This window comes from Anolis carolinensis, chromosome 4 (genome assembly GCF_035594765.1).
Source record: "Anolis carolinensis isolate JA03-04 chromosome 4, rAnoCar3.1.pri, whole genome shotgun sequence".
Classification (NCBI taxonomy): Eukaryota; Metazoa; Chordata; class Lepidosauria; order Squamata; family Dactyloidae; genus Anolis; species Anolis carolinensis.
Window position 1 is genome coordinate 210,143,886 of NC_085844.1, and position 14,640 is coordinate 210,158,525.

General features: G+C 38.4%; 1 protein-coding gene across 4 annotated transcripts in view; it reads left to right on the forward strand.

Moving 5' to 3' along the window:
• The window catches only part of LOC100568176 (bile acid receptor), a 30,286-nt gene extending 17,524 nt beyond the window's left edge, over window positions 1-12,762 (forward strand). For 2 of the 4 annotated variants that reach the window (XM_062978680.1, XM_016993357.2), the window contains 8 exons: window positions 147-287; window positions 1,480-1,607; window positions 1,690-1,794; window positions 1,899-1,998; window positions 4,598-4,726; window positions 4,966-5,070; window positions 9,315-9,431; window positions 10,811-12,762. In XM_062978680.1, coding sequence (XP_062834750.1) covers window positions 147-287; window positions 1,480-1,607; window positions 1,690-1,794; window positions 1,899-1,998; window positions 4,598-4,726; window positions 4,966-5,070; window positions 9,315-9,431; window positions 10,811-11,049 — 1,064 coding nt within the window. In that variant the 3' untranslated portion in view covers window positions 11,050-12,762. The remainder of the gene's footprint in view (window positions 1-146; window positions 288-1,479; window positions 1,608-1,689; window positions 1,795-1,898; window positions 1,999-4,597; window positions 4,727-4,965; window positions 5,071-9,314; window positions 9,432-10,810) is intronic. The other 2 variants (XM_062978681.1, XM_062978682.1) reach the window with 2 other exon arrangements.
• Window positions 12,763-14,640: the final 1,878 nt, after the last annotated feature.

Sequence of the window (14,640 nt, forward strand, 5' to 3'; positions counted from 1 at the left end):
GCCTGTATTTTGATATATTTTTCTTCAACTATCTGTTATGTCTGTATAAATAATAGTCTTTGCCAGTTAAAATAAGAACCCTGCTGGGGAAAAATGTGTGGTTTCTTTTTACTGTTCTCATCATTCCAAATTTTATTAATTGTTAGGATTTTTTCGACGCAGCATTACCAAAAATGCAATCTACAGATGCAAGAATGGTGGTCACTGTGAAATGGACATGTATATGAGACGAAAATGTCAGGAGTGTCGTCTAAAGAAATGTAAAGCTGTAGGCATGCTAGCTGAATGTAAGTGCCTATATTATAATAATCTGCTCTCAGATATGCTGCTCAGCTAAGGAAATTTGCTACTATGTGTCAACGAAAGAGTTCCTCTCCTCTTTTGGAAGTTTTAGCCAAGTTCTCTTCCTTAATCCTTAAAGATTTGTTTGTTGTATTTGTTAAACACATCATAAAACAGATTTCTGTAGCCATTTTTAAAAACAGTATAACGTTAATATAAGTACAACAATACAAAAATACAAGATCACCATAATATGCAGTATATTGTGTTGACACATAATTGTAAAAATTGATATAGATATGAAAAGTAAACCCAGAATAAACTAATATACCATAGTTTAATGTGTAGTAGATCTTACTCGAATATAGTGGCATTTATATTCAGATGTTCTAGGTATTAGTATTTATTAATTTGTTTGATGGTAGGCTACATTCATGCAGATCTAAATAGATCTTGCTTCTGAGAAGACAACTATAGGGTTGCACTTTAACACTTGTCTCAGTGGTGAGAAGGTTGATTATGAAATAATCTTGCTGAAATCAAGCTGTTTTTGATGTGGTACATGCTTGCAGCACTGACTCCATAACTAAAGAAGATCTTAATGAAGCAGAATCTGCTTCTGGAGGGCCTTCCATGTGAGTGCTTTTTTCAAAGGCAAAATCATCATTGAGAGAATAGTTAAGGAAACCTGGACAAGAGCAGCATTCTACTTCACTCAATCGTAATGTCGCTGTCTGTGCTGACTACAGCAGGCAAGGTAAATAGGAGCTGCCTTCATAAATCCGCACTGAGCCTGCATGAACTGCAGAAGAGAGAAAGGGGAGAACAGATAAATCTGCCTCACCAGCTACTCCCAACATATTCATAAAGGAAAGCTCTCTTAAATCTGGGCAGCAGATGCAAATCATACAAAAAGTTGAGTTGGGTGAAAACACTCTGGATGCATTTTGATGGAAGTTTTCATGTAATCTCTAGAAAGTTTAAAATATATCTTTTATGCAATGCTTCCCTGACTTTGCTGTTTTATTTCACAGGTTAATATTATTCTTTTTTATTTTTTTCACAGTGTAGGAATGTATCCATTTTTGTTATCTATTATTTCTGCTTCTGATACTAAATTTTAGGTTAAAAAAAGTAACACACTAAAACATTTCTTTTTCATTAACTGAGATATGCCTGCATTTTACATTTTTAAAGGTCTATTAACAGAAGTGCAATGTAAATCAAAACGTCTCAGAAAAAAGACCACCTTGCTTTGTAACATAAAAATGGAAGATGAAGGAACGGACAGCAAACACGTGTCCTCTACAACCAAACCATTAAAAGTAAGGTCACACTTCATCTTTTAATTACTACATTTGAATACTGGCTATTTCCTTGACATTTATGCTTATCCTTTTCTCAAAGCCACAGGAGAGAATGGAATTTACTCCTGGGGAGTATGAGCTCATTGAACATATTTTGGCTGCCCACCAAAAATGCACAATTCCATTGGAGGAAGCAAGGAAGTTTGTATGTGTTTATAAAATATAGTATATATCAGCAAGACTTTTTTTTTTGATAAATATGGTATTTTGACTTTGTAATATCTTTCTAATCCTTAGTATTTTAATTAGCTACAGGAAACCTCCAGCCCGGAACAGAATTTTCTACATCTTTCAGAAAGGGCTATGGTTCATGTGCAGGTACTTGTGGATTTTACAAAAAAACTCCCAGGTAATATATTCCATAACAAATTTTATAAAATAACTAGCTGTGCCCGGCCACGCGTTGCTGTGGCTTATGGGAATCATTTGCTGACCAGGTGGAATAGCAGTGAATAGCCTTGCAGCCTCAAAGCCTGTCTGTTTTCTTATGCAAATCCTTGTTTGGTGAGTTGGAATACAATGGAATAGGCTTGCTGCTTGGAAGGCTGGGTACTTGCGTTCTAGGGGAATGGTTTTTTGGCCAATTTGAATTGCACTGAATAGCCTCGCTGCTTCAAAGCCTGGCTGCTTTCTATATAGGGGCATCCTTCCTTGGTCAGGTTGAATGGCATGGAGTAGCCTTGTGGTTTCAAAATCGGAGGGTTTTCTATCTAGATTAAATCTTGGTTGGCCAGGTTGAACAGCATTGAATAGCCTTGCTGCTTGCATGTCTGGCCACTTTCTACTTTGTGGAATTCTTGGTTGGCCAGGTTGAATAGTAATGAATAGTGTCAGTGCAACAAGTATGAATGCTGCAGTTAGTCACCTTGATTAGCATGTAATTGCCTTGCTGCTTCAAGCCTGGTTGCTTCCTGCCTGGGGGAACCTTTTGTTGGGAGGTGTTAGCTGGCCCTGGTTGTTTCCTTTCTGGAATTCCCCTGTTTTTAGAGTGTTGCTCTTTATTTACTGTTCTGATTTTAGAGATTATATTGTTCTGTATTATTATACCACAGTAATTGTAGATATTATATTTATAATCTTATATTATCTGCTTAGAACTGGATTATAAAAGGCCCCTTCTACACAACTGTATAAAATCCGCATTGGGCTGGATTATATGGCAGTGTGGACTCAATATAATCCAGTTCAAAGCAGATACTGTGGATTATCCTGCCTTGGTATTCTGGGTTATATAGGTGTGTGGAAGGGCCTTGAGTCTACACAGCCATATAATCCAGTTCAAATCAGATAATCTGTTTTTGTAGGCAGTGTGGAAAAGGCCTGAGTGAAGATGCCCTGAGCTCCATTGTTGCTGAGTGGGTTGCTTGGAGACAAAGTGGGTGGGGCCTACCCTTCTAACTGGCATTTAGGGAAAAAGACGGCTTCTCCTGGTCCCCTATTTTGGACTTCATTTTTCTAGGTTTTTTGTTTGTTTGAAAGACATATTTTGGATGACTATCTTTTGTGGCCAACTTTGGTGTGATTGGGTTCAGTGGTTTTGTTGTTTACTCCATAATAAAACACACATTACATTTATATATCTATATTACTAGTTTGATTAGCATTACTGATTATATACTTTTTATCTTACTCTAAATCTGTATATCTAGTCTGTCACTTTGTGTCTGTCACCCCTATTTTGGACTTTATTTTTCTAGGTTTTTTTTGTTTGAAAGACATATTTTGGATGACTGTATCTTTTGTGGCCAACTTTGGTGTGATTGGGTTCAGTGGTTTTGTTGTTTACTCCATAATAAAACACACATTACATTTTTATATATATTTTACTAGTTTGATTAGCATTACTGATTATATACTTTTTATCTTACTCTAAATCTGTATATCTAGTCTGTCACTTTGTGCACCTTGAAATACTGAACTGGAACTTGATACACATGTCCAGGATTCAGTTCTACAGGATTCTGAGTAGAGTTTGATTCTCAACATTTGTTTTCAAAACAGAGGAAAATGCACCATAAAGTGTGTTTTAAGAATTTCTTTGAACACTATACCAAGTGAATGCATATTGATGTTCAGAATATCGAGGTCTGTCTCAAGCATATGCATTAGCAGGGGTTTAGCTACAAGTTTGAATGAAGTGAGGGCATTGTCCCTCTGAATAAAAATTCTGATTCTCAGAAATTAATTTGTTCTTCATTGGCCGAATCTCTAGAATTGGACAATGACATGATGTAAAGACTTCACATCTTATGTACCTTGGAACTGTTTTATTTGTAGCTATACCTTTTTGTATGGATGCCTAAACTAAATGCTGCAATGCTAGAAATTTTTTTCACAATAGAAAATGAACTACCCTGTTTCCCTGAAAATAAGACATCCCCGAAAAATAAGACCTAGTTGCAGTTTTGCTGAATTGCTAAATATAAGGCCTCCCCCGAAAGTAAGACCTAGCAAAGTTTTTCTTTGGAAGCATGCCCAGCGCCTGCCAAACAGAAGACCAGAGCATGCAGGATTGGTAAATGTACATACCAGTTGCACATGGAAATAATGGCAGTAACAAGAAATTCTTGATAGGATTCAGTTTGTCTGGTTATGCTGGTTTGTGATGACAACTACTGTACAGTATATAATAAATGTTCATTTTTTTGTTCAACAATAAATGTGAATTCTTCTTCATGGAAAAATAAGACATCCCCTGAAAATAAGACCTAGCACATCTTTGTGAGCAAAAATTAATATAAGACACTGTCTTATTTTCGGGAAAACATAGTAAATTATACAGGGCAAATTGCTGTCTCACTTTTTCACTTTAATACAGGATTGTGCCCCTATTTTTGTGAACTTACTTTAAAAAGCCTATTTCACAGAAGAGCTAAGTCAAATTCCAAATGTATATCCACCTCAAAAAGGATTTATATAATTTCTGTTGCCTTTCTATTTCTGCATAGGGTTTGAAAGCTTAGCTAATGATGATCAGATAGCCTTGTTAAAAGGCTCAACAATCGAAGCAATGTTTTTACGCTCTGCCCAGATATATAATGAACAAGGAATTGAATGCCAGCCATCATTCATGCAAAGTAAGTTATATTATTTGCAGTTTAAATAATGTTTTAGAAATCAATTTGCGTTATGCTTGTCATGCAACAAGCTATTTCCTGTCAGATGGACTTTTCCAACTATTGCATACTTTCTTAGGATAAATGCTTCTCTCACATCACTTTGTTCAGTGACAGAATTTTACAATATAAGAAAATAGATATCTCCATGATAAGATTTTTTAGAGTTAAGTTATGGACTTTCATTTCTCTTACTCTAGGTCATGTAAAATTTTCTGACCATGCTATATGTGATCAAGATAAAAGTACTTACTCAATAAAAATGTCTCGTACTGAAGAAAGTCCAACATCTACCAGTACAACAGGTAATGGGGATTTCCAGAGTGCCATTGTCTTTGTTGTTATTGTATGTATCCAAGTAATTTCTGATTTATGATAAACCTATCATGGGGTTTTCTGTGGCTGAGAGAATGTGACTTTCCTAAAGTCACCCAGTGGGTTTCATGACTGAGCAAGGTTTCAAATCCTCGTCTCCAGTGTCATAGTACAATGCTCAGATTACCCTACCATACTTGCTCCAGTGATTTAATAGAATCATAGAATCATAGAATAGTAGAGTTGGAAGAGACCTTCTGGGCCATCCAGTCCAACCACCTGCCAAGAAGCAGGAAATCGCATTCAAAGCACCCCTGACAGATGACCATCCAGCCTCTGTTTAAAAGCCTCCAAAGAAGGAGCCTCCACCACAGTCCGGGGGAGAGAGTTCCACTGCCGAACAGCTCTCACAGTGAGGAAGTTCTTCCTGATGTTCAGGTGAAATCTCCTTTCCTGTAGTTTGAAGCCATTGTTCCGCGTACTAGTCTCCAGGGCAGCAGAAAACAAGCTTGCTCCCTTCTCCCTATGACTTCCCCTCACATATTTATACATGGCTATCATGTCTCCTCTCAGACTTCTCTTCTGCAGGCCAAATATGCCCAGTTCTTTAAGCCGCTCCTCATAGGGCTTGTTCTCCAGACCCTTCATCATTTTAGTTGCCCTCCTCGGGACACATTCCCGCTTGTCAACATCTCCCCCTTCAATTGCGGTGCCCAGAATTGGTCACAGTATTCCAGATGTGGCCTGACCAAGGCAGAATAGAGGGGTAGTATGACTTCCCTGGATCTAGACACTATACTCCTGTTGATGCAGGCCAAAATCCTTATGGCTTTTTTAGCAGCTGCATCACATTGTTGGCTCATGTTTAACTTGTTGTCCACGAGGACTTCAAGATCTTTTTCACACATACTGCTGTTGAACAAGGCGTCCCCCATTCTGTATCTTTGCATTCCATTTTTTCTGCTGAAGTGAAGTATCTTGCATTTGTCCCTGTTGAACTTCATTTTGTTAGTTTCGGCCCATCTCTCTAGTCTGTTAAGATCACTTTGAATTCTGCTCCTGTCTTCTGGAGTGTTAGCTATCCCTCCCAGTTTGGTGTCGTCTGCAAACTTGATGATCGTGCCTTCTAACCCTTCGTCTAAGTCATTAATAAAGATGTTGAACAGAACCGGGCCCAGGACAGAACCCTGCGGCACTCCACTCGTGACTTCTTTCCAAGATGAAGACGACGCATTGGTGAGCAACCTTTGGGTTCGTTCGCTTAGCCAATTACAGATCCACCTAACTGTAGTTTTGTCTAGCCCACATTTTACTAGTTTGTTTGCCAGAAGGTTGTGAGGGACTTTGTCGAAGGCCTTACTGAAATCCAGGTACGCTACATCCACGGCATTCCCTGTATCGACCCAACTCGTAACTCTGTCAAAAAAAGAGATCAGATTAGTCTGGCATGACTTGTTTTTGGTAAATCCATGTTGACTATTAGCAATGACTGCATCTGTTTCTAAGTGTTTGCAGACCACTTCCTTAATGATCTTTTCCAGAATTTTGCCTGGTATCGATGTGAGGCTGACCGGACGGTAATTGTTTGGGTCGTTCTTTTTCCCCTTCTTGAAGATAGGGACCACATTTGCCCTCCTCCAATCTGCTGGGACTTCTCCCATTCTCCAAGAACTCTCAAATATGATTGCCAGTGGTTCTGAAATAACTTCCGCTAGTTCCTTCAGTACTCTTGGATGTAGTTGATCTGGCCTTGACGACTTGAATTCGTTTAGAGTGGCCAGGTGTTCCTGGACAACTTGTTTCCCTATTTGGGGTTGGATTTCCCCAAATCCTTCGTCCATTTCATGTTGCTGAGGTTGAAGATGGCTTTCTTTTTGTGAGAAGACCGAGGCAAAGAAGGCATTAAGCAGTTCTGCCTTTTCCTTGTCCCCTGTCACCATCACCCATCTTCTCCTCGCAGAGGCCCTATCGCCTCCTTTTTCTTCCTTTTTCTACCAATGTAAGCAAAAAAGCCTTTTTTGTTGTTTTTAATGTTCCTGGCAAGCCTGAGCACATTTTGCGCTTTAGCCTTGGGAACCTTTTCCCTACAGGAGTTGGCTATACGTTTGAATTCTTCTTTGGTGATTTCTCCCCTTTTCCACTTCTTGTGCATGTCACTTTTGAATCTTAGCCCGGTTAGAAGTTCTTTGGAAATCCATTCTGGCTTCTTCGCACATGCCATATTTTTTTTCTTTGTTGGCACTGTTTGCATTTGCGCCTTGAGTATTTCACTTTTAAAAAACTCCCATCCATCGTTAACTCCCTTGTCTTTTAATATTGGCGTCCATGGAATGCTGCTCAGTATTTCCTTCATTTTTTGGAAGTCAGCTCTCTTAAAGTCCAGAATGTGTGTTTGACTTGTCTTAGTTTCAGCCTTCCATTGTATCACAAACTGCAGGAGCACATGGTCACTTGCCCCTAAGGATCCGACGACTTCTACTGTATTGATCAGGTCTTCCACATTTGTTAAAATTAGATCAAGAGTTGCTGATCCCCTTGTTGCCTCCTCTACCTTCTGGACCATAAAATTGTCTGCAAGGCAAGTGAGGAATTTGTTGGACTTTGTGCTCTTGGCCGAGTTTGTTTTCCAGCAGATATCAGGATAGTTGAAGTCGCCCATGACTACTACATCTCTTCTTTGTGCCTGTTTGGTCAGCTGTTGACAAAAGGCTTCATCAAGTTCTATATCCTGGTTCGGAGGACTGTAGTAGACACCCACGACGAGATCTTTTTGAGTCCTGGTTCCCTTGATTCTTATCCAGATGCTTTCAAGCTGGTTTCCCAGATTACAGTCTAGCATTTCTTCTGCAACATAACTGTTTTTGACATATAAAGCTACTCCCCCTCCTCTCCCCTTTGTTCTATTTCTGTGAAAGAGGTTATAGCCCTCAATGGCTACATTGGACGGTGAAGCAACAGCTCCCCCTGTGGCCGGAATCGTGAAGCTGGAAAAATGTTAAAAATGCCTCTGAGTCTGTCTAATGTATGTTGTTTGTCTGTTGGCATTGAATGTTTGCCATATATGTGTTCATTGTAATCCGCCCTGAGTCCCCTTTGGGGTGAGAAGGGCGGAATATAAATACTGTAAATAAATAAATAAATAAATAAATAAATAAATGCACTTGCTATTAAAAACCTGTAATTCTAGCATTTTTGGAGATTTTAAAACTTTCCAAAATTAATCTTCAGTGATGTGTAATGATTGACTACATATAGATACATATACTCTGAAAGAGAGATATATATATATATATATATATATATATATATATATATATATATATAGTCTATCATATCAAAGGAAACAGGCCTTGGTAGTAGGTGACTCCCTCCTTAGAGGAATGGAAGCCACCATTTCCAGACCGGATGGGATGGCTCGAGAAATATGCTGACTCCCGGAGGCAAAAATGACCATATCACTCCTAAAGCCCCATTACCCTCCCCCTTATGTTGATTCATGTAGGAACCAATGATACCGCTAGGCATACTTTTCAAAAGATCACAAACAATTTTCGAGCTCTTGGAACAAAGTTAAACTGTATAATGTACATGTGATCTTTTCATCCCTCCTCCCTGTTGTAGAACACGGCTCTACGAGGGCCAGAAAAATAGTACAGGTCAATAACTGGCTTAGAAAATGGTGTCAGGAGGAGCATTTTGGCTTCCTCGACCATGGCCTACTCTTCCAGGAGGATGGCCTACTGGCAAGTGATGGGGTGCATCTCACACAAGTAGGAAAACATCTTTTTGTGCACAGACTCAGAAACCTCATCAGGTGCACTTTAAACTAGATCCACTGGAGGAGGGGAACAACAGCCTGGCGAACACTATATTACCCACGACCACAGGGAACCGCCAAAAGGCTAAACGGAGGGCTGCACAAACACAGCAAGGACCAATTACCGAGAGCACAATAATCCCAAATAAACAGCTTGGGGGAAGGTCACAGGGGCTTACATGTCTTTACACTAATGCACAGAGCATGGGAAATAAGCAAGACGAACTCCAACTTTTAGCACAGTACCACACGTACGATGTCATAGGCATCACTGAAACTTGGTGGAATGACTCCCATCACTGGAAGATCATTGCTTGGATTTTGCATGATTTATTTTACATAGAAAGTATAGGTAAAAATATCCAATATTACATCCCAAAACTACAATTTGATATTTTCTTTTTCTTTCTTTTTCAGTAGGCATCACTGAGGAGTTTATCACTGCACTCTTTTACTTCTACAGAAGCATGGGAGAACTTAATGTTACTGAGACAGAATATGCGTTGCTTGTCGCAACTACTGTGTTTTTTTCAGGTATGATAAGACTTTATATACAATCTGGTTTTAAATACTAAAAGTTAACATGCTGTGAAGAAGATGAAGTCATGTGTTTTACAAATACACATAACCATCAAAAGTGTTTTTGACAAAGTGAATGCATCCAAAAGAATTAATTATAGCAATTTGGGCATAATAAACAGCAGCCTACAGCGCCTATATTTATATGCTCTGTGTTAAAATACTACAAGGGAACACTTTCAGATAAAGCTGTCTATATTGAGATCTGTCACGAATATGATAATGATAATAGTCCAATATCTTTTCATTTATTTCAGTTGTTGATAGTTGAATTTCTCAGAATAATGTAATATATCAAAATTGAAAATCTACAAGCAACAATTATTGGATATTACTGTTTGTGGACTTTGGCGTTTTGTTGTATTTTGGTGCACAGCTAACACAGTTATCTCTGAATTTTTTTCAGAATAGTATTGTTATTAGTTCTCAGCTTGTACCATCAGTTGGGATGAAATATCAATTATTCTTGCTTGATTTAATATTTACAACAGGCAATCTTTTATATTCATGCTTAAAGTAGATTACTACTCATGCATATGGCAGACTTTTGAGAAATCTATACCACTAGGACAAGCATGTTTTTCTCATACTAAGCATGTTTTAATTTATATAAGAGTGCAGTCTTAATCATCAGATGTTGCTTGGTATAAGAGGTTAGGATATGCTTGATGGAGAGGTTAAGAGCTATCTCTCTGCTTGCACAGAGGAAGCACCATGTTCTTTGAAAGCTCAGCATAAAATGAAAAATATCACCTGGAGATAAAATAATTGTGAAAATGCCCCCAAATCATCTGAAAGCAGACTGGTGTAGGGATTGATTTTTAAATGTTCTATATATGGAATCATATGTGTATGTGTGAAAATATGTATGTATTTTCCGGGACGATGGGAGCTGCAGTTCACCTATATCCAAATACCATTGTGAACACTGCCGACGATAGATCTGGACCAAACTTGGCACACATCCCCCCTCCTGACCAACTTTAAGTACTGCTGTAGTTTGGGGGGGATTGACCTGGGACGATGGTAGTTGGAGTTCATGCACATCCAGAAACCACTGCGAACCCCACTAATGATGGATCTGGACCACACATACCCATCACAACCAACTTTAACTGTTTGCGATGTTTGGGAGGGGGTCCTGGGATAATGGGAGTGGTAGTTGCATATCTTTATGCATTTTCTAATGGTGCCATTCATAAAATCCAAAAAAGAAACAATGGCTTTTTCTAATAAATAACATTACAGATTACCTAACCCAGGCATCTTAATCAGATGCCATTGACAAGACTCAGATGTGCACAAACTTGTGAGATATTTTTCATGTTTTTCAGATCGTCCACTCCTTAAAAACAAGCAACATGTGGATAAACTCCAGGAACCCTTCTTAGGAATTCTGTACAAGTATTCAAAAATCTATCACCCTGATGAGCCACAACACTTTGCCCGTCTCATAGGGCGCCTCACAGAACTCAGGACTCTCAATCATAACCACTCAGAAGTTCTAGTAACTTGGAGAACAAGGGGTCCTAAGCTGCCCTTTTTACTTTGTGAAATCTGGGACTTGCACTAAATAGTTTACTAATTACCTAAACTGTTTTAATACTGTGTTTTTCTAAAACATGCTATTTCTCAGTTCTTGTGTTTTTATTTTAAAAACCTCATTTATGTTAAATGGCTACAGACTCTTTTAAGAATGCTGTGTTGTGATTAATACAAATATTGTTGTATTCTAAAAACACACAGTCCTGCTTATATGCTGTTAAAAAGGTAATAATGGGCACAATGTTTATTTGCCACATTATCACCATAACTGAGAAGGTGTGTGAAAGATTGTTTAAGATGTTATGGTTCTAAGACCATTGAATTCTTTACACATACTTTCTGATATTTTCAAAGTTCTGACGAGCAGTTTTACTTCATTAAGACCAATGAATAGAAAAAAGCTTGGCAGCTGAAAACTCATATATAAACAGCAATACATCAGAGAAACAAGGGACTCGATTGGCCTCTAACTCCCTACTCTAATATGTTTAATTTAATCTTTTTACAATTCTATGTTTTATCATTTGAAATAATTAAAGAGCCCAATCCATTTGAACCATGTACAAGCTTATAATGAGACTGGAAGCATTGAATCCATAGCAGAAGTTGATTGCATTGATTAGTTTTCTGTTTTACATGTATACCTATCTCTAAACTGCTATTATGAACATCCCACCTTGTTTGCCAAAGTTGTGTATTCAAAAGCAATTAAATACTAGAAATTATTAGCATTACTTCATTTCCAGATAACTCTAGTTAAGGAACAGACGTGTGAAAATATGGATTAGATAATTGAACCTCTATATTACAAAAGCCATGAAAATATATAGTAAATAAAGTTGTAATAATTACTTAGTTTCTGGTGAACTAACACATGGTATTAATTGTCAATGACTATTGTTTTCTTAGAAGATATGCCCAATATAGATCAATCTTTTCATTTCAGCTACAAATAAAATTTCAATAACTAGTAGTGCCTATTACCCTTTCCATTTATTTAATCAGTTCACTTGGTTAAGACTAAAACTTTGATGCAATTTCTGTATTTCTTGAATTAATCTTTCAAGTAAGATTCAAGATTCACTGGAAATGCACAACACATTGAACTTTATTGCACACTGTCCCCATACCCTGCAAGCTACGAGATATCTAGTAATACCTAAATAAATATTCAAGGAAAGGAGGCACAACGTATGCTATTTATAATTTGCCATTTCAAGATTACCATGTTTCCATGGCTACCTTTACACAGCTATAGTGTTGGACTCAAATCATGACTATGTTGATTCTGTCAAAATTTAAATAATCTGGTCTTCAGTTGTTATTGCATACAACATTTCCAATGGATTTCAAAAGGATATGTGATCAATAAGCTTCAAAATTTTAGTTGCAGTTGCTCATTCAGTTTTGTATGAATGATTCATGATAACATTTTGTGATAAATTAACAGACAACTTACTTCTTACTGTTATTTTCTGGGTGAAACAAAGCCCAGATATTATGATGGTGTCTTTAGTTCAACCCCATTTTTTTTTTTAAACACGTGCCTTAAAATGTGTTGAAGTTTTTATATCTGTACTAGTATCTTCGTATTTAATGATTTTTCCTTTCACATCTGAACTTTATTGTAGTGCAAATGGCATATATAAACATATAGCATTGTTTTAATACATGAAAACATATTGTATCTAGTGTTGCATTTTCAAGTGGTGGATATTTAATAAACGCATTCTCAATTTTGTCCTTTGTGGCAAAGAAGCTGATTTTGTTTGTATAATGACAACGAAGATCTTTATTCCAGATTTATGAATGCATGCTTCCAATATGATGGTACTCTTTCTATATAGCACATCACTAGAACAAACTTGAGGGAATGCCTGTATTTCCCTTGTATTATGGTCAAACTAGACAAAGGAAAGAGATCAGCTGTTACTGTGTCTCAGTTTCTTTAAACCAGAGCTTTCCAAACATTCCATAAGCTTGGTTGCTGTGAGTTTTTTGGGCTGTATGGCCATGTCTCAGAAGCATTCTCTCCTGACATTTCGTCCATATCTATGGCAGGCATCCTCAGAGGTTGTGAAGTCTGTTGGAAACTAGGCAAGTGAGGTTTATATACCTGTGGAATAATGTTCAGGGTGGGAGAAAGAACTCTTGTCTGTTTGAGGAAAGTATTTATTTGCTATATTTATACCCCGCTCTTCTCACACCGAAGGGGACTCAGACCGGCTTACAGATTATGACAAAATATAATGCCATGTTGTACATACAGATACACAAATATAACATTGCAAATTATAAAACAGATTGAAACATATAAACACAATAAAACAAATCATCCTGTCTCCCTGATAACCTGACAGAGAAAATGCTTCACTGCTGAGCCACCACCGAAAAAGCCCTGTCTCTCGTCCCCGTCAACCGCACCTGTGACGGCGGTGGGACCGAGAGCAGGGCCTCGCTCGAAGATCTTAATCTGCGGGACAGCCCATAGGGGTAGATACATTCTGAGAGGTAAGTTGAACCAGAGCCGTTTAAGGTTTTGTAGGCCAAAGCCAGCACTTTGAATTGTGCCCGGAAGCTAACAGGCAGCCAGTAGTGCTGCTTCAACAGAGGAGTTGTATGCTCCCTGAATGGCACTCTGGTTAGTAACCTGGCTGCGGAACATTGGACTAAGCTTAAGTGGCTGAGGGGGAAAAGGAAGGGGCCTGAGGTTGTTATGAATAATGGGAGTTGAAGTCCAAACACCTGGAGGGTGGCCTCAAGTTTGCCCATGCCTGGTCTCTTTCCATGGTCCCAACTGCAGCTGATTTACAAACCTATGATGAATTACTTTGCATATTAAAACTGTGAATTTCGTCCCCTTCCTAGTGGCGCTTACATTCAGGCAGGAGGAGCAAGTTATCAGCCCATTCATAGACTTTTGGGATCATATGTGTCATTATTTATATTTTATTTATTTATTTAATTTATATACTGCTCTTCTCCTCCAGGGGGACCCAGAGCGGTCTTACACAATGGCAGAATTAGATGCCACATACTGTATAATACAAATGTAGTAAAACCAGCCATAAAACACAAAAGCCGGTATCCAAATCAAATTAAAACAATAAAAACCGTGTGACCGTTACAACAAGGGCAGTAGAATTGATCCAGAAGTCAATTTTAAGTTTTCCTCCGAGGATTATGACAACCCTGATGTGTATATTTAGCAATCCTGTTATTAGCTCAGGAGCTCATCCTGACTGGAAAAAAAATCTCAACAGTTGGGTCTTTAGATGCCTCTGCTCTGTAGAGTAAATGCAGCTTGACAGTACTTTATTAACGGATATGGCACAATGCTAGGGGACCCTGGGAGCTGTAGTTTTACAAGGTCTTTAGCTTTCTCTGCCCAAGACTTCTGGTGGTACCTCACCAAACTACAACTCCCATGATTCTACAGCACTGAGCCATGACAGTTACCAAGTGTTGTCAAACTGCATCCATTGTGTAAAATGTACAGTGTAAATGTGCCTGACTTTTGGAGGGGAAATCCTCCCCTCAGAGTGGCTCTCTCTCTCTTTCTCGCGCGCACAATCCTCCCCCCCCCCCCCCGCCCGCGCGGTTTCAAAAGATCAGGCGA